This window comes from Mustelus asterias, chromosome 2 (assembly GCF_964213995.1).
Source record: "Mustelus asterias chromosome 2, sMusAst1.hap1.1, whole genome shotgun sequence".
In the NCBI taxonomy this organism is placed as follows: Eukaryota; Metazoa; Chordata; class Chondrichthyes; order Carcharhiniformes; family Triakidae; genus Mustelus; species Mustelus asterias.
The window spans coordinates 142,721,236-142,746,764 of NC_135802.1; the positions used below are offsets into that span (position 1 = coordinate 142,721,236).

Below are 25,529 nucleotides of genomic sequence, written 5' to 3' on the forward strand. Positions count from 1 at the left end.
GGACCTGTGCGCGTCTTTGTTCCTGCAGTTAATGATAGAAAATTAGACAACGACCAATGCGGCCTAGTCTCTCTCCCACTATAGAGAAAGGAATGATTTGCACTTCTAGCCCCTTTCGCAAACTTGGGGCGTGCGCAGAATTTCACAGCTGGGTAAATGCTTCTTTTTAAGCGTAGTCACTGTTCTAATGTAGTCAAACTCAGCAGCCTATTTGCAAGCAAACAGCAATATGATAATGACCAAATCATTTTTTCTTAGTGATTTCGCTGAGGGATTGATATTGTCCAGGAATATTGTCCCTGCAGTCAGAATAGTGTCACAGGATCAGTTGTGTCCTCCTGATCAGTTGTGTCCACCTTGGTCTTAATATTTTATCGGACGGATTCTCCAAACTCCTCAGACGACTGACGGGAATCCTAATGCCTCGGTGAAAGGGGCGTCAGCCAAAGATCGGGATTCCCGATGGGCGTGAGGACTATTGGGATTCGCCCACTCCGCCCGTCCCGATTGGATTCCCACCCAGAGCGGGCGGCAACCCATAATTATACAGACCTGCTCATTTGAATGTCATTAGCGGGTTTGACAGCCTATTCACCAGCCTCCCGCCATTCACCCGGCCTGCCAGCGGGTACGGCACCTAGCGGGCTTTAACGTTGCTAACCACAAGCAGGGGGCACTCCTATTCTCCCGCTGGCATGGGGCAGCTACCCTCAAAATGGGAGAATTCAGCCCAGCAACTCCAACAATGCAACACCCTGCGCTGAAGTGTCAGAGTGTGGACCCATTTCTTTTTGACTCGGAGGTAAGAGTTCTTCCCACTGAGGCAGGTCTGCCATCTCTGGCAGCCCTTGATTTTCAGGGTAAGCTTTTGGGGGTTGGGGGAGAGTGCGTGTGGCTGGAATATAGGTGCAGGCAGCTCATTGCCATGCACGTGATACAGAGGGAATGATGTTTCCTGCACAACTTTCCCTTTTATTTCACTATCAGAATAGCTAGAAGAAGCAACCCTTAATGGCTCCTCAAACTTCCTCCAAGCCAGTGAAGTTTTATTGAAGTCCCTTTTATTTTGACATTTGAAAGATCTATGACCCTTCCAGGAGAAAGTATCCTTATGTGAAAGGCAAAATGACAGCAGAGTTCAAACCGTCAAAACACACTCTAAAGAATCAAAACATCTTCTGAAATAAATCTTTCAATAATTGCTTGTTTTCACATAACTCAAATATTTATTCAGTGCCTTTGTGGAATAGTCGGGGGGCGGGGGGGACGGTTTTCTGGCAGGTGGAAGATGTGGCAGATGAATTTTTGTGAAGTTATCAGGTTAGTTTTCTAGGTTGATAGGAAAGAGACAGCAAGGTGATTTTATCTGGTTTTAATGTATTCCGTGTGTTGCTTTTATCCTGCTTTATTGCTTTGACTATCTGGGCCCGATTTTACCATTGCATGGTAAAGTCGGGTGTGAGGCCATTAATGTGATCCGCGCAGATTGCCACTTTACCGAAACCCGGGAATGGCGGCGATCCGCTTAGTGTAAGGAACAACGGTGATTTAAATGCATTTGCATGAATTTAAATTGAATTAATGAACTGCCCGCCCAACTTTATCAGCATTTCCCCCTTTACCACCGTGTTTGCCAATCCGGAACCGCGCCGTAATGGACCTGCTAAATAAAAGTCTGAATCGGGCCCTCCAGCTGCTGAAGAGCACGTTCAGTGTTTCCAATGGCTCTCTGACTCAGATCAGTGGTGAGGGGGAGGCGGGAGGCGAGTCAGATCATTCTCTGGTTGGGTGGGGGGGAGGAGGGAGGGGAGTGGGGAGTGAGGCCAGATCGTTGTCTGGTTAGGGGGAGGAGGAGGCGGGTCAGATGTATCTCTGGTGGGCGGGGGGGGGGGGGGGGGGCGGTGAGGTTGAGTGAGGCTAGACCATTCTCTGGGGGTGGAGGGGGGGAGTGAGGCCAGACCGTTGTTGGTGGGGGGGGGAGGGAGGAGGAGGAAGGTGGGTAAGATGTATCTCTGGGGGGGGCGGGCGGAGGTCCGATCACTCACTGGTGGAGGGAGGGGGCAGATGGATCTCTGGTGGGGGGGCAGGGGGGTCCGCTGATACTCTGCAGGCAATCGGTGTGGGGGGGAGAGGGAGGCAGGGGTGGCGATCAGTCTGGGAAGCGGGGGGGCGGGGGGGTTGATTAGAGGGACAGCGATGTGTGTGGGTAGTGGGGGGGGGGGGTGGATAAGGGGGACAGTGATGTATGTGGGTAGTGAGGGGGTGGATAAGGGGAACAGTGATGTGTGTGGGTAGTGGGGGGGTGGATAAGGGGGACAGTGATGTGTGTGGGTAGTGGGGGGTTTGGATAAGGGGGACAGTGATGTGTGTGGGTAGTGGGGGGGGTGGATAAGGGGGACAGTGATGTGTGTGGGTAGTGGGGGGAGTGTGGATAAGGGGGACAGTGATGTGTGTGGGTAGTGGGGGGGTGGATAAGGGGGACAGTGATGTGTGTGTGTAGTGGGGGGAGTGTGGATAAGGGGGACAGTGATGTGTGTGGGTAGTGGGGGGGGTGTGGATAAGGGGGACAGTAATGTGTGTGGGTAGTGGGGGGGTGGATAAGGAGGACGATGATGTGTGTGGGTAGTGGAGGGGGTGTGGATAAAGGGGACAGTGATGTGTGTGGGTAGTGGGGGGGAGTGGATAAGGAGGACAGTGATGTGTGTGGGTAGTGGAGGGGGTGTGGATAAAGGGGACAGTGATGTGTGTGGGTAGTGGGGGGAGTGTGAATAAGGGGGACAGTGATGTGTGTGGGTACTGGGGGGTTGATAAGGGGGACAGAGATGTGTGTGGGTACTGGGGGGTTGATAAGGGGGACAGTGATGTGTGTGGGTAGTGGGGGGGTTGATAAGGGGGACAGTGATGTGTGTGGGTACTGGGGGGTTGATAAGGGGGACAGTGATGTGTGTGGGTACTGGGGGGTTGATAAGGGGGACAGTGATGTGTGTGGGTAGTGGGGGGGTGTGGATAAGTGGGACAGTGATGTGTGTGGGTACTGGGGGGTTGATAAGGGGGACAGTGATGTGTGTGGGTAGTGGGGGGTTGATAAGGGGGACAGTGATGTGTGTGGGTACTGGGGGGTTGATAAGGGGGACAGTGATGTGTGTGGGTACTGGGGGGTTGATAAGGGGGACAGTGATGTGTGTGGGTACTGGGGGGTTGATAAGGGGGACAGTGATGTGTGTGGGTAGTGGGGGGGTGGATAAGTGGGACAGTGATGTGTGTGGGTACTCGGGGGTTGATAAGGGGGACAGTGATGTGTGTGGGTACTGGGGGGTTGATAAGGGGGACAGTGATGTGTGTGGGTACTGGGGGGTTGATAAGGGGGACAGTGATGTGTGTGTGCACCATCGCTCCCGCTTTTCGCTCCCGGGTGTTTTCTCTGCTTTTTGCGGCCCAGGAGCAATCTGACACGGGCGCGCTTTTTCAAATTTTTTTTCTAACTAAGCATGCGCAGTTCAGAGCTCCGATCATTTTGGCTGCGCTAAGCCCCGCCCACAGCGCGAATGGGACTGGTGATTTTTTTTTTCAGGCTGAGTGTGTATGGGAGCGCCTGAAAGCAGGTTTCCAAGTCGGATCTGAATTGCGCCCAGATTCAGTACTGAGAATGGAAATGGTAAAATCGGGCCCTCTGTGTTAAGTTAATGCTGGTATCAAATCATGGGCCTTGATTTTCAATCCTGAGGCAGATGCATGTTTGCTTTTTTTTATAAGGGATGAAGTACTTGAGTGGATTTAAATGTATTGAATGGGCTTTTATTGTGACTCTGGGAAAATCCAGGCCGATGTATCAGTCGTGGTTCACTGGTAACACTTTCACCATTTAATTGGAGAGTTGTGGGATTCAAGTCCGACTCGAGAGACTTGGGCACAAATTCTTGGCTTGGAATTCCAATGGGATGCTGCATTGTCGAAGATCTTTCAAATAAAATGTTAAGTGAAGGGTAGACTGCAAAGGATATCTTCCAGATGTGAAAGGTGTTATATAAATGCAAGTTTTTTTCCCCTTTCTTCAGCCTATTGAAAATTACATAAAAAACTAAATAAAGAGAATTAACCCATACAGTACCAATAAGAATGCATGCAAGTATTTCCGTTCCATAAATACTTGCCTTCAGTACATCTTTTGCAACTCAAAGTGGGATGTCCCTATTTGATAAGACAGGAATATCTCTCAGTATTTCTTTCTTTATTTCTAATTACTGGGGCAGCATGGTAGCACAGTGGTTAGCACTGCTGCCTCACAGCGCCAAGGACCTCGTTTCAATTCCAGCCTTGGGTCACTCTCTGTGTGGAGTTTGCATGTTCTCCCCGTGTCTGCGTGGGTTTCCTCTGGGAGCTCTGGTTTCCTCCCACAGTCCATAGATGCGCTGGCTCGGTTGATTGGTCATGCTAAATTGACCCTGGTGTCAGTGGAACTGGCAAGGTAAATATGTCGGGCTGTGGGGATGGGACCTGGGTGGGATTGTGGTCGGTGTAGGTTCGATGGGCCTAATGGCTCCTTCTGCACTGTAGAGATTCTGTGATTTTGTGATTCTGTGACTGGCTATATTAACATCCTAGGAGATCTTGTGGCACAGTGGGTAGTGTCCCTATCTTTGGACCAGAAGCTTCGGGTTTAAGTGCATCACCAGGACTTGTTGGCCATGGAAGGAGCATTCAACACAGTTCAACAGGCCGATAATCAGCTCGGGACCCCTTCCACCACTTCCCCACTATTCTCCAAAGAGAAAATAAGTGTGTGTGAAGATACGCTAAAAAAAATTGCCATCCTGATCTTCGGAGAGGACAAAGGCGGTTGTTTAACGCAAGTTTGACGGGCCTCATCAAGCTGCAGAGATTGTTTCTCAGTGTCTGTTTTGTCAACATATCTTGCAGCAGCCCTTAACATTGTAGAACTGTTCGTTCAATGGGTTAATGGTACCTAGTGCTCGGTCAGAGACAGCCATGTAGAGTAGAACTTCCACACAGATTAATGTCACAAGTCACCTCAAACAACAATGTAATTACTATAACTGATCGGAAGCACAACATACTGTCTGAGGCCCACAAGCACAGAAATGACTGACAGACGCTCTGAGTGGGACAACCAGTTGATTATCTCATGCAGCCTTGGTATGAGCCTGAAAACTTTGGCCTGTGTGGAAATTATCTTCGTTATTTTTAGAGTTTATGATGCCCTCAATTGCTTGGATGCAAACAATTAAAGGAAATAGAAATACTTGAAATTGTTTAGTACCTTTTACAACTTAGAGAGCCCGATTTTACCATTCGGACGCAAAAACGTGGTAAAGTCGTGTGTGAGGCCATTAACGCAATCCGTGCCCGTGAGCGCATAGATGGCCACTTTACCGAGACCCGGGAATGGCCACGATCCGACTCACGCCCGAAACGGGCACAACGGCGATTGAAATGCATTTGCATGCATTTAAATTGAATTAATCAACTGCCCGCCCAATCTTATCAGCATTTCCCCCTTTACCATTCGCATTCGCCGATCCGGAATCACGCCAAAATGGACATGGTGAATGGAAGCATGAATCGGGCACTCCCCCCAGCTGCTGAAGACGTGAGTTCAGAGCTTCCAATGGCTCTCTGACTCAGATCGGTGGTGGAGGGGAGGAGGGAGGCCTGATCGTTGTCTGGGGGGGGTTGAGGAGTGAAGCCTGATCATTCTCTGGGGGGGGGAGGAGTGAGGCCAGATCATTCTTTGCAAGGCGCGGGGGGGGTGTGAGTGAGGCCCAATCGCTCTCTGGTGGGTGGGGGGGAGGCCAGATCATTCTCTGGGGGGAGTGGGCGGGGGCGTGAAGCCAGATTATCAGATTATTCTGTGGGAGTGGAGGGGGGGTGGGGGGGGGCTGTGAGGCCAGATCATTCTGCGGGGGGGGGGGGTCGTGCGGGAGTGAGGCCCGATCGCTCTTGGTGAGCGGGACGGGGAGGTGGCAGGGGGGTTCGCTGACACTCTGCAGGCGATCGGAAGGGGGGCAGGGGGTCGCGATCAGTCTGGATAGCGGAGGGGGGGTGGGTGGATGGATAAGGGGGACAGTGATGTCTGTGGGGGCCATCGCTCCCACCTTTCACTCTCGAGCCGCTTTCTCCGCTTTCTGCGGCCCGGGAGCGATCTGACACGGGCGCGCTTTTTCAAATTTTATTTCTAACTGCGCATGCGCAGTTCAGAGCTCCGATCATTTCGGGCGCGCTAAGCCCCACCCACAGCGTGATTCGGACCCGCAGTTTTTTTTTCAGGCGAAGTGCGTATGGGAGCGCCTGAAAGCAGATTTCCAAGTCGGATCTGAATTGCGCCCAGATTCAGCACTTAGAATGAAAATGGTAAAATCAGGCCCAGAATCTCCCAAAGTGCTTTACTGAGATGAGGAAGAACTTATTCACTCAGAGAGCTGTGAACCTGTGGAATTCTCTACCACAGAAAGCGGTTGGGGCCAGTTGGTTAGATATGTTCAAGAGGGAGCTGGGGTAGCCCTTGCGGCCAAAGGGATCAATGGGTATAGAGAGAAAGCGAGAGTGGGATATTTGAGCTACAGAGTGGATAAAGATTGACCAGGACACCAGGATAACATCCCTAGTCTTCTTCAAAATAATGCCATGGAATCTGCTTTGTCCACCTGAGAGGACAGACTGGACTTGGTTTGATGTCCAGCAGTCCTCCCCTGGAGTGTCAGCCTAGACTTTCTGCACAGATCGCTGGGCTCACTCTTACAGTCACAACTGTCTGCCTCAGAGACAAAAGTTCCAGCAAAGCTGGACTCTGCTCGACTCCACTTACCATTCGGAAGTTCTAGACTTCTCCAGAAGTCATTCCTAAGGGCGGAATTTTCCTGTCCCGCCCGCCACGGGTATCGTAGCGGGTGGGACATAGACCATGCAAAGGTCCGTTGACTTGGGGTAGGATTTTCCAGCCTTGGGGCAAGCACGGCCAGAAAATCCCACCCCAGGTTTTGCAAAATGAACACTTCTACAGAGTGGATAAAGCTGATTTAATAAAGGGATTTCCTTTTTGGTTAGTGAATACTGTATGTTACTTCTAGACCTTCCCACTAGTTACAGGCAAAAGCCACCGTATGTACCTGAATCTCATGAATCTCAAGTCAATTCATGATGATGGTCAGACAGAGGCCTAGACAAGCCTCATGCCCCAATCTGCAGAGCATTGTTTGACGCGCTTCAGACCAAGTGCTTATATCTGATGGGGTGGGTACGCTTTCAGGCTCACTTTCTGCATTCCTATGGTGAACCTGTGTGTCAAATGACACACTTGCAGTGCTGGCGAGTGGAATTTTGTGGGAAGAGGAAAGCAGAGATGGAAACACATGGGGCATGAGGCGTTACATGTTAAACTCTGTGATGAGATGCTGATGTGCTTGGGTTGAGAAAGATTATAAATAGTCAGGAGATTATTACAGAAGAAAGTACTGTTGGGGGAAAAGGACACTGACCAGCTGAGAGTTGAGAGCTACTTTTAGTTGTAGGGAATCTGATTTTAAAGAAGTTTCTCGAAAAAAGTTGAGAGGGTGAAAATTGCAAGATTTCCAAACTCTTAACCAGTGCCATTTTCTAACACAGCATGCACAGTAAGATCCACTTGTTTATATCTTGTTTTTACCTGGGCTGGTCCGAGGTAGCCTAGGAGTAAATATTTTGTACAATGTTCTCACATCCATGAAGTTTTGACCTGAGACTTTTGGAATGGGAATACTGGAATAACCCATTTATATAACTTCATGATAGAATCATAGAATCACTAACAGTGCAGAAGGAGGCCATTCAGCCCATCGAACCTGTGCCAACAACAATCCCACCCAGGCACTATCCCTGTAACCCCACATATTTACCCTGCTAATCCCCCTGACACCAGGGGACAATTTAGCATGGCCAGTAAACCTAACCCGCACATCATTGGACTGTGGGAGGAAACCAGAGCTCCTGGAGGACTCCCACGCAGACATGGGAAGAACGTGCAAACTCCACACAAACAGTCACCCAAGCTGGGAATCAAACCCGGGTCCCTGGCGCCATGAGGCAGCCGTGCTAATCACTGTGCCACCGTGCCGCCTTTTAATGATGTTCCAACAGAAGTCCCAACTCCTCAGCAAAACAGATCCACAGCATACAATGCAGCCTTGAAGTGAGAGGCAGCAGTATTTCTCTGGATTTCTTGGCTTTTTAAAAATATTTAGGGTCAATTCAATAAGTCACAAGATTCTGTTATCCTTTAAGCATTTAATCTGTATTATGGTTCTTATAATGGATGAATTATTCACTCTTAACAAGTGAACTAATCTTACAGATAAGAAGACAAGGTGGAATCCAATTGTTGGTGGACTTGTTGGACCATCGGATGCAAGAAGTGCATCGTAGTGCCTGTGGAGCTCTGAGAAACCTGGTGTATGGAAAGGCAAATGATGACAACAAGATTGCCTTGAAAAACTGTGGTGGGATTCCTGTACTGGTGCGGCTGCTTCGGAAGACTCCTGACGTGGAGATCAGGGAGCTGGTAACAGGTCAGATTCTATCTTTTCTGTACTTCATAGCCGCGTGTCTTCCCAAGGTTGGAAATAAAGCCCCCATTTCCACTCTTTGAGTGAGTTGATTTGTTACATCAGGTTCAAGATAAAACCAACTGGGATTTTCCATTAGACATGCCGTATCTCTCCTTTTGGTAAATCATTTAGTGATTTAAAAGATGCCTTTGAGATTAATGGAGGGTTGCGGGGGGTGGTTATGACATGTGGGATCACTGTCTGACTGGTCAATGAGAACACTGGGAATGCTCAGCTTTCATGGGACCCCATTTGTTCAATTCTGAGCATCTCAGGAAGGATATATTGGCCTTGGGTGACGGTGCAGCACAATTTCACCAGAATGATTCCAGGGCTAAATTGGTTTCTTTGCTTTGCCAAGTTGCACAAACCTGGCTTCTATCCCCTTGAGTACAGGAAGTTTGAAGGGTGATTTGATGGAGATGTGTAAATTGCTAAAAGAATTCATTGGGGTAGATGGAGATAAATTATTTTCTCATGTGGGTGAATAACAGAATCACCACAGTGCAGAAGGAGGCCATTCGGCTCATCGAGTCTGCACTGACTTTCTGACAGAGCATCTTACCCAGGCCCTATTCGCGTAAACCCGTGCCTATAACCCGACATATTTCCCCCACTAATTCCCCCTAACCTAAACATTTTGGGACTCTAAAGGACAATTTATTATGGCCAATCCACCTAGCCTGCATATTTTTGGAGTGTGGGAGGAAACCGGAGCACACGAAGGAAGCCCACACAGACACGGGGAGAACGTGCAAACTCCACACAGACAGTCACCCGAGGCCGGAATTGAACCGGGTCCCTGGCATAGTGAGTCAGCAATGCTAACCACTGTGCCACCCTGCTGCCCAAGTCCAGAACAAGGGGGCACATTCTTAAAATTCAAGCCAGGTCATAGTGGAGTGAAATCAGGAAGCACTTCTTTGCACAATGGGTAGTGGAAATCTGGAACTTTGCTTCCAAAATGTTGTTGCTGCTGAGACAAAGCTTTCAAGGCTTCAATTTTTTAAAATTCATTCGTGGGACATGGGCGTCACTGGCGGGCCAGCATTTATTGCCCATTCCTAGTTGCCCGAGAGCAGTTGAGAGTCAACCACATTGCTGTGGCTCTGGAGTCACATGTAGGCCAGACCAGATAAGGATGGCAGATTTCCTTCCCTAAAGGACATTAGTGAACCAGATAGGTTTTTCCGACAATTGGCAATGGTTTCACGGTCATCAGTAGATTTTTAATTCCAGACATTTTTTGTTCAAATTCCACCATTTGCCATGGCAGGATTCGAACCCGGGTCCCCAGAACGTTAGCTGAGTTTCTGGATTAATAGTCTCGCAATAATACCACTGGGTCATCGCCTCCCCTTAAATTGATAGATTTTGAAATAAGAACAGGAAATACTGGAAATACTCAGCAGATCAGGCAGCTTCTGCGCTAAGAAATGGAGTGAACATTTCAATTCAGTGAGATTCATCAACCTGAATCATTAACTCTGCCTCTCTCCACTGATGCTGCCTGACCTACTGAGCACTTAGAAGCATTTTCTGTTTGATTTCTGCTTTCCAACAGCCGCAGTACATTGTTTCTGCTTCGATAGATTTTTGTTGGTCGGGGGTGACAATTGGTAATGGGTTGAAAGGTTATGGGGAGAAGGCAGGAAAATGGGGATGAGGAGCATATCAGCCATGATCAAATGACGGAATGGACTCGATGGGCCGAATGGCCTAATTCTGCTCCTATATCTTATGAACTTATGACAAGAGGTTGGCAAGCTTGAGGGTGCAAATCAACTATTATCTAATTGAACTGAGGAACAGGCTCCCAATGCTGAATGCCTACACCTGTTCACATGACACAAATTTAAGATGATTGCAAAAGGATTTGAGTGGAAGACAAATATACCTTTACATCGATGTCAGGAAGATGTTCTTTTTTGTGTTGCAGTACATTGTTGAAGCAAAGCCCATGAACGTTGAAAGGAAATTAGGTAGTTGCCTGAAAAGGAGAAGGTATCAAGGATTTGGGGAACAAACAGAGATGGTTCATGTGAAGGAAAATGCTGCTCATATGAATTCTGCTTCTGTTGATTGGTTGAGATCAAATGTGCCAACTTGACGTAACCCATTGTATGATAGTGTCACTAATGAAAGGTGAGGACAAAGGGCGACTTCATTCCTTGGCAGTGGTAACCACTTCATCAGTATCAGTGGTGGCAGCTATGTTGGCACTAAAGAGATCTGAAGGAGGTCCTTGCCAGCAAAATAGGATTTTTCATTTTGCTTTATTATTCCATGGGCTGTGCCTGGTCGGCAAGGCCAATGTTTGTTGCCCATCCCTAATTATCCTTGAACTGAGAGCTCGCTAGGGAACTGCAGTAGACAGTTACAAGTCAATCACATTGCTGATGCGCTGGAGTCACATGTAAGCTTTCCTTCCCTGAAGGGCATTAATGAACCAGCATTGCCACAATCAATGATAATCTCATGGTTACCATTATTTGATTTGATTTGATTTATTATTGTCACGTGTATTAGTATACAGTGAAAAGTATTGTTTCTTGCACGCTATACAGACAAAGCATACCATTTTTAGAGAAGGAAAGAAGAGAGAGCAGAATGTAGTGCTACAGTCATAATTAGGATAGTAGAGAAAGATCAACTTAGTGCGAAGTAGGCCCATTCAAAAGTCTGAAGGCAGCAGGGAAGAAGCTACTCTTGAGTCGGTTGATACTTGACCTCAGACTTTTGTATCTTTTTCTTGATGGAAGAAGGTGGAAGAGAGTATGTCCGGGGCGCATGGGGTCCTTAATTATGCTGGCTGCTTTTCCGAGGCAGCGGGAAGTGTAGACAGAGTCAATGGATGGGAGGGCTGGTTTGCGTGATGGATTGGGCAACATTCACGACCGTTTGTAGTTTCTTGCGGTCTTGGGCAGAGCAGGAGCCATACCAAGCTGTGATGCAACCAGAAAGAATGCTTTCTATGGTGCATCTGTAAAAGTTGGTGAGAGTCGTAGCTGACATGTCAAATTTCCTTAGTCTTCTGAGAAAGTAGAGGCATTGGTGGGCTTTCTTAACTATGGTGTCGGCATGGGGGGACCAGGACATGTTGTTGCGATTACTAAGATTAACATTCAATTAAAATGTTATTAATTGAAATTAAATTCCACCAGTTTTCATGGTGGGACATGAACCCATGTCCCCTTTGCCTCGGAATTATTAGTCCAATGACATTACCACTATGCCACCATCTCCCCTTAAATGTATGGTATGCCTCAGTGAATAACATCTAGTTACTGGCTGGCAAAGGGTGGTTTAGTCTTTTGGTCTGCATCTCATGCAGACTGCTAGTGCACTGTAGCACCTTTAATCTGTTAGGCAAGTATAATTAGACGCCTGCCAAATCTACTGGAAAGGCGCTGTGCAACTGCGATAAGTGTTCATTGACGAGGTATCCCGCGGAGTGACAGACCTAATAATATGACAGTGCTAGTCATGACATATTTACCCATCTCTTTGTTTCACTGACAAAAACACGTAGCCTCAGGGAGCGATTGTGATGATAAGATAACATAGCCAGAATGTGTGTAGCTATTTGGGTTAACTTGCCAAAAGATTTTTTTTCCCCCCCTCTACAATTAATAATAACAATCAGCGCTCTTTATTGTGAAACTAGAACATTGACCTTCACTTTGGGGTCACAGATAATGCATATCATTCATTGCTTGCTTCATGTTTAATATAGAACAAGAACAGTACAGTACAGCACAGAACAGGCCCTTCGGCCCACGATGTTGTGCTGAGCTTTATCTGAAACCAAGATCAAGCTATCCCACTCCCTATCATCCTGGTGTGCTCCATGTGCCTATCCAATAACCGCTTAAATGTTCCTAAAGTGTCTGATTCCACTATCACTGCAGACAGTCCATTCCACACCCCAACCACTCTCTGAGTAAAGAACCTACCTCGGACATCCCTCCTATATCTCCCACCATGAACCCTATAGTTATGCCCACTTGTAATAGCTCCATCCACCCGAGGAAATAGTCTTTGATGGAGAGTACCATGGCGAGGACATTGTAATTGGCCTCAGTACCCTTAGGTAACGGAAAGGAAATCTCCACCTTTTCAATCATATTCAAAATTGACATCAATTCCACTACCAATGACATTGCATGAATAGCACCAAACTCTATCTCGGTTGCATTTAATATTGGGTTAAAAATGTTTCTAAGTGGAGTTTTTAAAGAATAATTTGCGTTCATTTCCAAAACTGAGTCTTAACTCTCCCATAAACAACAAGCGAGATGCAGCTCAAGTTATGGACGATTGCTCATGTGAGAAATGAGGTCTGGTCAAATAGGCAGACAAGGAGCCGACCAGTCAGGAATTGAGAGCTAAGGTGAGCACGTTGCTGAAGTCTAATCCTTGGCAATCTTACAGAGTCATCACACGATTCTGTGGGAAGTCATGAGAAACTTTAAAGCAAGATCAAGTTCAGGACAGGAGCTCTGAAGGTCACAAAAGTAATAGGATTTGCTTTTTGAGTCCAAGTCCAGTGTGACAGGAATATTAACAGTAACAGCATTTCTATAGCACTCCTTGGACCCTGACAGGTACCTTGGGAGTGTTTAATGGAGTGGTGAGACATGGCAGATGTCAGCTAAGAGGGAAAGCAGCAGTTGGGTTGTGTGTTTTGGAGTGCAAAAAGCTAGCAAAAAGCAAGTGTTTTACTTGGCAGGCTTTTAAAAGTAAGGGAGGAGATGGCACAGTAATGAATTTGGAATGAGTAATTCATGTTAAGAGTAGAGTACGTCTTCAGTGTTTAAGATTGTGAGCTGGTTAAGAATGAGATGTTTAAAATATTAAATCAGTTCAGTAAGGTGCTTCTTTTGGGGGAATCAAAACTAAGGACACAATCTTAAAATTAGTGCTTGGCCATTTTAAAGGGGAATCAAGGAGTACTTTTTCATTAAAATAGACAGTAAAATATGGCCTTCCAAGTAAAACACTTGCTTTTCTGGGCAGCACGGTGGCACAATGGTTAGCACTGCAGTGCCTCACAGTGCCAGGGACCCGGGTTCAATTCGGGCCTCAGGTCACTGTCTGTGTGGAGTTTGCACGTTCTTCCCCATGTCTGCATGGGTTTCCTCCAGGTGCTCTGGTTTCCTCCTATAGTCCAACGATGTGTAGGTTAAGGAATTTGCTATGCTAAATTGCCCATTAGTTTCCAGGGATGTGTTGGTTGGGCTGATTAGTCTTGGTAATTGCGCAGGGCTGTGGGCAGAGACACAGTAAGGAGTCTAACAACACCAGGTTAAAGTCCAACAGGTTTATTTGGTAGCAAACGCCACTAGCTTTCGGAGCGCTGCTCTTTCGTCAACCTGACGAAGGAGCAGCGCTCCGAAAGCTAGTGGCATTTGCTACCAAATAAACCTGTTGGACTTTAACCTGGTGTTGGTAGACTCCTTACTGTGTTTACCCCAGTCCAACGCCTGCATCTCCACATCATGTGGGGAGAGAGCCAGGGTGGGATGTTCTTTCAGAGAGTCGGTGCAGACTCATTGGGCCAAAGGCCCCTGTCTGCACTGGAGGGATTCTATGGTCTTATTCTAAACTATATAGTTCTCTCCCCATGAGTGCTGGGAAAATTGGAGTTTTCAGGATTGAGATTGATGTATTTTTATGATATGGAACCAATATGGCTAAAGGGAGTTGAGGTGATTCAGACAACATGGTGTCATTGATAGGCGGGACAAGTATAAGAGACTGAATGGTTTCCATTTGTTGCTAAGTTCCTAAGGAGGGAACAGCGAATTAGGAGCAGAGTCATGAGAATGGAGAGCGTGTGGGTGAATGGACAACTGGAGCTTGCTGTGGTAGGACTGAGGCATCAGCTTTCATATTTCCTGCTTAAACCTCTCTGACTTTCTACTTGTCTTTCCTTATTTAAGACACTCCTTGAAAGCTATCCCTTTGATCAATTTTGCTCATCGACCCTAATATATCCTGATGTGGTTTGGTGGCAAATTTCTCCTCTGACATGTCTAGAGATGTTTCACTATGTTAAAGGTGCTGTTTAAATGCAATTTGTTGTTGTTGGTGGTGTTATGGATTTACAGACAGATTTGAACACAACACACAGGGAGATCTGGGAGTGCAGGTCCACAGATCCTTAAAAGTGGCAGCGCAGGTGGAAAAGGTGGTGAAGAAAACAGCTGGCATGCTTGTCTTCATCGGACGGGGCATCGAGTATAAAAGTTGGCAAATTATGTTACAGCTATATAAAACGTTGGTTTGGGGGGGGGGGGGGGGGGGGTGGGGGGGGGGTGGTGGGCGGTCACTGTCTGTGTGGAGATTGCACGTTCTCCCTGTGTCTGTGTGGGTTTCCTCCGGGTGCTCCAGTTTCCTCCCACAGTTCAAAGATGTTCAGGTTAAGTTGATTGCCATGCTAAATTGCCCCTGAGTGTTGGGGGACCAGCAGCGTAAATATGTGGGATTTGGGGGATAAGGCCTGAGTGGGATTGTTGTCACTGCAGGATCAATGGGCCAAATGGCCTCCTTCTGCAATATAGGGATTCTATGAATCCAAATGAACTATACTGGATATAAGCATATTTAATCCTGTGATGAACATATTGGTTGCGTACTCCTTTAACTGTGAACTTGATAGTGTATGTACTTCAACACATGTGGGACAGTTTGGTTCAAATATTATCTCTATGCACTAAGTAGTGAGGATCGATGTATGGTTAAAGAATATAAAAATACTATGTACTTTAGGTTTAGCAATGACAACACATTGATGTGCCTAAAGAGAGTTGTAATTCCCTGTAAAATACCTAGAGTATGATGGCTAAAAGTACCGATGAAACCTCTAATGCTGTTGAAAAGGCACAAAGGAAGCTTGACATAGAGCATGATAAGGAAATCATTTCTGGAAACTCAGTTGATCTGCAGTTTATCCAGTCATGACGTTATTGCATCTGCTTAACAAAAGCTGATATTTCTCATCAGGATGTGAGGTAAGCATCAACGGCAGGAATCAAAGGAGGAGGAAACAAATTTTTGTAAAAGGTACCTGAATAATTTGCTCATCTTACTTGTCAAAGTTTAAAAATCCTGCTAAAAGACACAGGTGTGACAGATGACTAATTTACGAGGCTAATAAAAGCGAGAATTGCTAAATCTGTACTTCGGAAAGCAATGAGGCACAGCTTCTGGCTTCAATTCAGAAGATTTAATACACTATAAAAAAGAGGGTCAGAGGGAATGGAAAGGCCCTGGTAAGATGAGATGTCGAGACAGTAAAACAATGCATCGAAACATGATAATCAAACCTGTTAGTTTCCTCCTCACAGTGAATTGGAATTAATGACCAAACCTTGGACTCTGAGCAGCTGATAGAAATAAACAAGGCACCTGGTACCTTTCTTTTGTTCATTTGTGGGACATGGGCATCGCTGGCAAGCCAGCATTTATTGCCTATCCCTCGTTGCCTTTGGAGGGCAGGTGAGAGTCAACCACACTGCTGTGGCTCTGGAGTCGCATGGAGGCCAGACCGGATCAGGACGGTAGATTTCCTTCCCTAAAGGACATTAATAGGACATTTCCAACAATCGACAATGGTCATCAGTAGATTCTTAATTTTTTATTGAATTCAAATTCCACTATCTGTCGTGGCAGGATTCGAACCCGGGTCCCCAGAACATTAGCTCATGTGTTTTGTGATGAAGGACCTGGGCAACAGAATGCGGTCAATCAAGGGCTGAATAGTGATAACATGCATGAACAGTACACACATAATAGAACTATCACATCCACAGACCAGTTGTCCAGACTGGATACTTGGTTGACCTATATTCCTGAGGGGATCTAATGAATGAAAGGATGAAACGCTTCTGGTACCTGCAGGAAAAGCTATTGGTAAGTTTGAATATTGGCTGAATGTTCAGGATGGTGGTTAAGAAGAGACATCTGTTGACGGGCAGAATGGAGTGAAACAGCAGAGTAAGAAACTCAGTTCAAGCACTGAAAGTAAGTCCAAAAGTGATTGTTGCATCGGGAAACAATTGTGTACCAGAGAAACTCCAACAGTACAAGAGAGAGCTCGCACAGCAGTATGTCTGGCACATAGGAAAGTGAAGTCAGTGCCAGAGCTTGAATAGATTAGATGATGAAATAAAATTCATAGAACAGTGTCATCAAAGGATTGGAAGCAGAACTGTCATGATCGTGAAGCTCTGGTCGCTGCCAATAAACTAATAAGAGAGGCAAAATGATGAAAGTTAGATAGTTGGTGATGGTTTTGGAGGACATTTTGAGATACAAAATACAGGTCATCCAGCCTTGTTGCATGTATGCAACAAATGTACTGAAAATGTCCTTGCAGGTGGGGCTTAGAAGATTAAAGTGGGGTTAGTTGCAAGGTGGTTTGAAGATTGACTGGATGATACAGATGTTAATGTGCAGTCTCCCACTGGGCGGCACGCTGGCACAGTGGTTAGCACTGCTGCCTCACAGCTCCAGGGCCCCAGGTTCAATTCCAGCCTGGGGTGACCGTCTGTGTGGAATTTGCATGTTCTCTCTGTGTCTGTGTGGGTTTCCTCTGGGTGCTCCGGTTTCCTCCCACAGTCCAAAGATGTGCGGGTTAGGTAGATTGGCCATGCTAAATTGTCCCTTAGTGTTCCAAGGTGTGTAGATTAGGGTGATAAGCGGGGTAAATACATGGGGTTATGGGGATTGGAGCTGGGTGGGATTGTTCTTGGTGCAGGCTCGATGGGCCGAATGGCCTCCTTCTGCACTGTAGGGATTCTATGATTTTGGAAAAGTAACCTTCGAAATCTCTCCATCTGCTTTGGTCGCAAAATCATGAGAGTATTGGCCAATCGACCTGAATGCCCCATGCCTGCAGGATGATACTTTTCAGAGAGAGGTGCTTCTGGAACTGTCCAATGATAATGAGCAGATACAGAAAGAAAGCAAATGTCTTTAAACTGAGTGATGCTTCAAGAGTTTGTATTTTCCTGGTGAGGTCTGTTCTTGCTGAAAATCAGTTCTGTTCAAATAAAAGCAAACCCTGTCTTGTTTTACTGATGCACTGAAGGAAAACTGTTCACCAATTCACTTGATGCATGTTGATGCTCTTATGGGATTGAATTTGGAAATGTGTTATTGATTGAGTGGGGCTTTTAGACAGGACTCCTCTCTCACAATTCTGTATTCTGCCATAGTTAGAAATGTTTTTTATTCATTTATGGGACATGGGTGTCGCTGGCTGTTTATTGCCCAGCATTTATTGCCCATCCCAGTTGCCCAAGGGCAGTTGAGAGTCAACCACATTGCTGTGGCTCTGGAGTCACATGTAGGCCAGACCAGGTAAGGGCAGCAGATTTCCTTCCCTAAAGGACATTAGTGAACGACAATTGACAATGGTTTCATGGTCATCAGTAGATTCTTAATTCCAGATGTTTTTTATTGAATTCAAATTCCACCATTGCCGTGATGGGATTCGAACCCAGGTCTCCAGAACATTAGCTGAGTTCCTGGATTAATAGTCAAGCGATAATACCGCTAGGCCATCGCCTCCCCGACCATATCAGATCTTGCACCTCATTCCCTCAACCTGGTTCTTACTTCCAAAGTTAAAGGTCAGCCTCCATGGAGATTTAACAGACGCTTACTATCAGACAAAGACTTTTGTAAATTTATATCCAACAATATGGATGTTTTTAACGAAAGAACTGAATCTGATTCCATCACCACATCCATACTATGGAGGACCCTCAAGGCAGTTCTCTGGGGGAATGCATATATTATCAAACAAAGGAAATTAAAACAACAAGAATTGGTGGATTCAATTTTAGAAATAAACTATCAATATTCCATTACCCTGACTCCTGAGCTAAAACTTCAGACTCAATTTGACTTACTCTCCACAGGTAAAGCTGAGCATGTGTTACAACGGTCAAGGGGGATGATTTATGAATACGGAAACAAAGCTGGTCGCCTTCTGGCCCACAAATTCAGGCCAGAAGTCTACGATTCATCCCATAATCTTATTACTGACCTGCCTGATATTAATTCGACCTTTGCTTCTTTTTAAGCTAATCTTTATCATTCGGGACCTCCGTTGGATAGCATAGCTATCTAAATAATGACTTTCTAAATAATTTAGGTATCCCATCTGTGGATGCAGACATGAGCAGAGATTTAGACGATGCTTCATGTCTGGATGAGATAACTAACTGCATTAAGTGAATGCAAAGTGGCAAGGCCCCAGGCTCTGACGGCTTTCCTATTGACTTTTATAAAAAGTTCTCCATTCAACTTGCTCCCTTATTACCAGAAATGTTTAATGACTCATTGTCTCAAGGTTCTCTGCCTCCAGCACTGACTCAAGTTTCCATCTCGCTTATACCCAGTGAATACAGACTCATATCAGCCTATCTTTTTTTTAAATGCAGACGTAAAGCTGTTAGCTAAGGTATTGGCATGTCGTTCGGAGCCTTGTCTTCCTGGTATAATATCTGATGATCAAACTGGCTTTGTTAAGGGGCGCCAATTATTTTCAAATGTACGCAGTCTTCTTGACATTATAATTTCCCCAACCGCCTCGACCGACCCTGGAGTTGTTGTCTCTCTCGATGCAGTGAGGGCTTTTGATTGGGTGGATTAGGAGTATTTATTTACAGTTTTGTGTAAATTTGGTTTTGGTTCATAATCTTCTCATGCTCTATACTCAAAACTACTTCCCCCTATCCAGAGGAACCCATCAGGTGCCCTTTGTCTCCACCCCTCTTTGCTTTGGTGATAAGATCGCTGTCTATAGCCTTAATGTCATCAACACTGTTAAAGGGTATCCACCGAGCTGGTGTGAACATGTGTGTCTTTATATACTGATGGCCTCCTATTATATATTACTGACCCTGTCGCTTGTTTTGACGACATAATGAATATTCGCAACAGCTTTGGTTCATTCTCTGGCTATAAGCTGAATATCAACCAAAGTGAATACTTCCCAACCAATTCTATTGCCAACCAAATGTCTCCCCCCTCCCTCCTGCGCTCCCTCCCTGCCAGAGCTTTCCTGTTTCGTATCTCTGTTGCTGGTTACCGCCGTTTATTTATTTTTATTTATTCATGGGACACGGGCGTCGCTGGCTGGCCAGCATTTATTGTCCATCCCTAGTTGCCCAAGAGCAGTTGAGAGTCAACCACATTGCTGAGCTCTGGAGTCACATATAGGCCAGACCGGATAAGGAAGGCAAATTTCCTTCCCTAAAGTGAACCAGACGGGTTTTTCCGACAATCGCCAATGGTTTCACGGATATCAGTAGATTCTTAATTCCAGATATTTTTTGTTGAATTCAAATTCCACCATCTGACGTGGTGGGATTTGAACCTGGGTCCCCAGAACATTAGCTGAGTTTCTGGATTAATAGTCTAGCGATAATACCACGAGGCCATCACCTCCCCTCTGAGGTGTGAACATTACGCAGTCTCTTGCATCTCTTCATAAAGCAAACTTTACGAACCTGGTTGCCAGAATTTGAGTGGATTTACAGCGCTGGGAGAGTTTACCTCTTTCCTTAGCTGGCAGAATTCAGTCTATAAAAATGGACGTTCTGTCCAGCTTCTTGTTTCTTTTTCTATGTCTTCATGTCGTTTTACCAAAATCGTTTTTTGTTATGGTGAGCAAGGTGATATCAGCATTTACCTGGGCAGGCAGGACTCCGAGATCCCGTAGAGCGATGCTTCGGAGACGGGTTGGTGGGCTAGCACTGCCTAACCTACTGTAATATTATTGGGCACCATATTTTAATATGATGTTACGATCCAAGTATAGACGGGTGTCTCCTGGGAGCCCATTCCTGCTGCTCATCCTCCCTCTCTGCCTTGATTTGTGCCCCACTATCCTTATCTTCTTCTAAATATGCAACTAACCCCGTTGTGATTTCTACTTTAAAAATATGGAAACAATTTTATCAATGTTTTAAACATGCCACCCCTTCTCTATCGTTTCAAGTTTTAAAGTTTATTTATTAGTGTCACAAGTAGGCTTACATTAATACTGTAATGAAGTTACTGTGAGAATCCCCTAATCGCCACATTCCGGTGCCTGTTCGGGTACACTGAGGGAGAATTTGGCATGGCTAATGCACCTAACTGGCACGTCTTTCGGACTGTGGGAGGAAACTGGAGCACCCAGAGGAAACCCACGCAGACACGGGGAGAACTTGAAAACTCCACACAGACAATGACCCAAGCTGGGAATCGAACCTGGGTCCCGTGAGGCAGCAATGCTAACCACTGTACCACCCTGCCGCCCTATTGAGCTCTATTTGTAAAACCATTTATTTTTGCCTTCCAAGCTCGACTTGACATTTGTCTTGTGGGAGAAAAGGGGGCTCAAATGGTTTGTTGATTTGCCTGTCAACGGGGCTTTTGCCAGTTTCAAAGAACTTGCAGCCAAATTTAATCTGGCTCAATCTAGCCTTTACCACTATTTTCAAGCCAGAAGTCTTGTTTGCCTTTGTAGCTCATCCTTTCCTCAATCACCTCCTACACATTATTGGAGGTTTTATTTCCAAGGTTCATTTGATCTCATGCTATGCTCTGGACCCTCTCCTCTCAGGAAGAGTTTTAACAACACCAGGTTAAAGTCCAGCAGGTTTATTTGGTAGTAAATAGCTTTCGGAGCGCTGCTCCTTCATCAGATGGAGTGGAAATCTGCTCTCCTAGATCTAACACCCGAAGAGCAGATTTCCACTCCATCTGACGAAGGAGCAGTGCTCCGAAAGCTAATGGTATTTACTACCAAATAAACCTGTTGGACTTTAACCTGGTGTTGTTAAAACTCTTACTGTGTTGACCCCAGTCCAACGCCAGCATCTCCACATCATCCCTCCCCTCTCCACAGGACATGAGATGACCTGAAAGCAGAACTTGGGCTTGACTTTGCAGGTGATTGATAGGAGAAAGCCCTTCTTAGAGTCAACTCCATGTCCTCTTGTGCTCGGTTCAACTTAATTCAATTTCAAGTTTTGCACAGAATTCACTTCACAAAGGCCAGAATCAGCAAGTTTTTTCAGACACAAACAACAAATGCGATAAATGTTCACTTGCTCTTGCAGAACATCCCCACATGTTCTGGTCGTGCTCGATCGAAGCTGGCTGATTTTTGTTCATTCTTCGTTGACACTCTCTCCAAAGCTCTAGATATTCACTTGCATATCCATATTTGGAGCCCCATCTGAATTAGCCAGTTTCACTCGGGTTGAGGCAAATGTCATTGCGTTCACTTCACTTATAGCCAACAGACGGATTCTACTAAGTTGGAGGTCCCCTAAGCCACCCACTGCTTCATCTGGTTAGAAAACTTGATGTATTTGCTTTATTTGGAGAAACTTAAATATGCCATATGAGAAATGTCCGAAAGACGTGCTGGTTAGGTGCATTGGCCATGCTAAATTCTCCCTCAGAGTACCCAAACAGGCGCCGGAATGTGGCGACTAGGAGATTTTCACAGTAACTTCATTGCAGTGTTAATGTAAGCCAACTTGTGACACTAATAAATAAATGTTATCGTAGATGGCAACCTTTTGTTTCTTGCCTTCAACAGTTACTGTCGACTTTTCATTTAATTAGATTTGCATAGTTTTTGTTTGTGTCTGTTTGATTGTTTACTGGGGGGGTGTTGGGCGGAGGGTGGGGGTGGGGGTGGAGTTGCTTCACTGTATTTCATTGCACTTTATTTGCCTGCTCCCTGATAAGCAATAAAAACATTTTTAAAATTCAGGCAGCAGTACAGGAATGTGTTAAACAATAAATGAGTACAGGATTGTATTAAACAGCGAAGGAATACAGGAATGTGTTAACAAGAAATGGAATATTGGAATGTGTTAAACAAGGAAGGAATATTGGAATGTGCTAAACAAGGCAAAGAAACAGGAATGTGTCAAATAGGGTAAAGCATTACAGAAATTTGCAAAATATTGACCCAAATCTTTGGTCGTAGAAGCCTCGAACTCGAATAAAACTAGTGAAACTCGTAAATCGACGGGAGTGTCAAAGCAGTCCAGCACCCTCAGTAATATTCATTGCCCAGTCAATACACAATCCCCCCCCCCCAACCTGGCAATGTTCATTCCATCACCACCCCCACAGAATGGGAATGTTCACCTCCCTCTTGCTGATGCCCCCTCCAAGAAATTGTTGCCCCTAATCCTAGCAATGTTCACCACTCCTGTCCCGCCAATGTTTATCCCTCCCCAGCAACCCCCCCAGCAATGTTTAGCATGGGCAGCCCCACCCGCACATCACCCTTCTTGGAAAAGTTCCCACTCCCCCTCTCTCCCCCTCTCCGGCAATGTTCACGACATCCCCATCAGCATTGTTGAATAACCCACACCAAAAAATGTTTCCCCCACCCCCTCAAAGTTCATTCGCCCCCCCCCCCCCCCCTCAAACATTGCTCACTCCTGAACATTGCTCACTCCCTCCCACATCTCCTCTCCTGACTTGGCTTCTAGAATCCCTTGCTCTTGTCTGGCCGATTTCAGAAGAGCCAGCATTGTCAGGGAGCAAGTGGGAAGGGGGTGCGGGGTGGTGGGAGAGCATTTCTGTGGGACGGAGTGGGGAATAGTGGGATTAACATTGTCGGGGTGAAGGAAGAGAATGAACATTGTCAGAGTGAGGGAGGGGTTGAATACTGTCTGGGGTGAGGAAGGTGGAGAGGCGAACATTTCAAACAATGGGAACCCATTAACTGAAGACAGGTCTTAAGAGGCATGTCTTCAGTTCATGTTCTAAACGGGGGCTTTGCTGCACTGGAGTTACACTCCACAATTGACCTCTGGACTCTGACCACCCCAGGAGCAGGCATCAGAAGGTGCAAAGGCTCCAGTGTGAAATGATACATAGGCAAATTAAATTGCACTCAGTTCAATACTGACTAGAGGATCTGGGCCAATGTGAAGAGTGTATTCTTGTTGTGATGTGGCACTGATCTGCACTCAGCTCTGTGTCAAATGTGAACCATAGCATGAGCAAAATTGAGAAATCATTGTGAGTGTACAAGAGGGTCTCCAAACCCTCACCCTCCTGTTAGCAGGATGGAATCTGCATTGGAGCCTGATAGTTATAAGCAGCAACCCACAAGTTTCTGAATTAATAAATAGAGTAATTTGTGGGCTCGGATCAGTTTAACTGGTTTTGAACATTGCCCGCCAGAAGAAACTTTGATTTGATTTGATTTATTATTGTCACATGTATTAGTATCCAGTATTGTTTCTTGCGTGCTATACAGCCAAAACATACTGTTCATAGAGGAGGAAATGAGAGGGTGTAGAATGTAGTGTTACAGTCACAGCTAGGGTGTAGAGAAAGAGCAACTTAATATGAGATGTCCATTCAAAAGTCTGATGGCAGCAGGGAAGAAGCTGTCCTTGAGTCGGTTGGTACGTGATCTCAGACTTTTTTATCTTTTTTCCACCCGGAAGAAAGTGGAAGAGAGTATATCCAGGGCGCATGGGGTCTCTGATTATGCTGGCTGTTTTTCCTAGTCAGCAGGAAGTGTAGGCAGAGTCAATGGAGGGGAGGCTGGCTTGCATAATGGACTGGGCTTCGTTCATGACCCTTTGTAGTTTTTTGTGGTCTTGGGCAGAGCAGGAGCCATACCAAGTTGTGATACAACCAGAAAGAATGCTTTCTATGGTGCATCTGTAAATGCTGGTGAGAGTCGAAGCTGACATGCCAAATTTCCTTAGCCTCCTCAGAAAGTAGAGGCGTTGGTGGGCTTTCTTAACTCTAGCATTGGCATGGAGGGACCAGGACAGGTTGTTGGCGATCTGGACACTTGGAAACTTAAAGCTCTCAACCATTTCCACTTCGTCCCCGTTGATGTAGACAGGGGCATGCTCTCCACTTGGCTACCTGAAGTCAATGACTATCTCCTTTGTTTTGTTGACATTATTGTTGTCGCACCAGTTCACCAGATTCTCTATCTCTTTCCCAACTAACAGATGTGTAGGTTTGGGGAAGGTTAGTGTGTAGGTTAGGGAAACTAACAGTTGACTAACAGCTTTCAAAGAAGGGACGTTGTCACCTTCACCAGGTCTGGATTACAAGGAAATCGAACTCCACATTGCATGGCTGGCACTCCCAATGTTGTCTAGATGACAAGGGATGGGCAACAAAATGTGGTCTTGCCGATGTCACCAATATTCAGAAAACAGATTGTTAAAGGTTGCCTTTACAAGTTAAACTAAACATGTGGCCAATCTGGGGCCAGGAGAAAGCCCCAGAGCCGCAGTTATCCATTCACCATGTGGTGCTCTATGCTTGTGGAGGTGTGAGGAGAGGACCACCCAGTAACCCACCATCACTTGAGATACCCAATGGAGCCTTTAGCTGTATCGCAGCACTGTTGTAATATAAGTGCATCAGAAGACAATGTTGTGTAAAGTGTTTAATCATGCGCTCAGAGACTGATGTGATAATGAACAGTTTTCCCATTACTTGCACCAAAACAAGCCAGTGCTCCCTTCAATCTTTGCTAAAAGGATTAAACAGGATACACCTTTGAATATTTGTTCAACCAGCTTAAAGGCCAGATTTAGAAAACAAACTGAAGAACTGACCTACCTATTCTCAACTGCAAAGAATAAATATTAATACAGTTCAGTCATCTTCATTAACCTGTACAGCAGATTGATCAAGGACCATTAAACCAAATGTAGCTGAATACATCCTGTAAAAACAAGAATTACTATCCAAGATACCTTGTGTATACCCTGGTTTTTAAAGAGTGTCTTCCTAAATGTTCTGTTTAGGCTGGGGCAGTGAAATGGGGCGGCATGGTGGCACAATGGTTAGTGCTGCTGCCTCACATCTCCAGGGACCCGGGTTCGATTCCTGGCTTGGGTCACTGTCTGTGTG

The 25,529-nt window shown here is 45.9% G+C and overlaps 1 protein-coding gene across 3 annotated transcripts in view; it reads left to right on the top strand.

Annotated features, from left to right (window-relative positions):
* The window catches only part of ctnnd2b (catenin (cadherin-associated protein), delta 2b), a 778,554-nt gene that overhangs the window by 605,692 nt on the left and 147,333 nt on the right, over positions 1-25,529 (top strand). For all 3 annotated transcript variants that reach the window (XM_078229049.1, XM_078229027.1, XM_078229038.1), the window contains exon 10: positions 8,345-8,558. In XM_078229049.1, the coding sequence (XP_078085175.1) occupies positions 8,345-8,558 (214 nt within the window). The remainder of the gene's footprint in view (positions 1-8,344; positions 8,559-25,529) is intronic.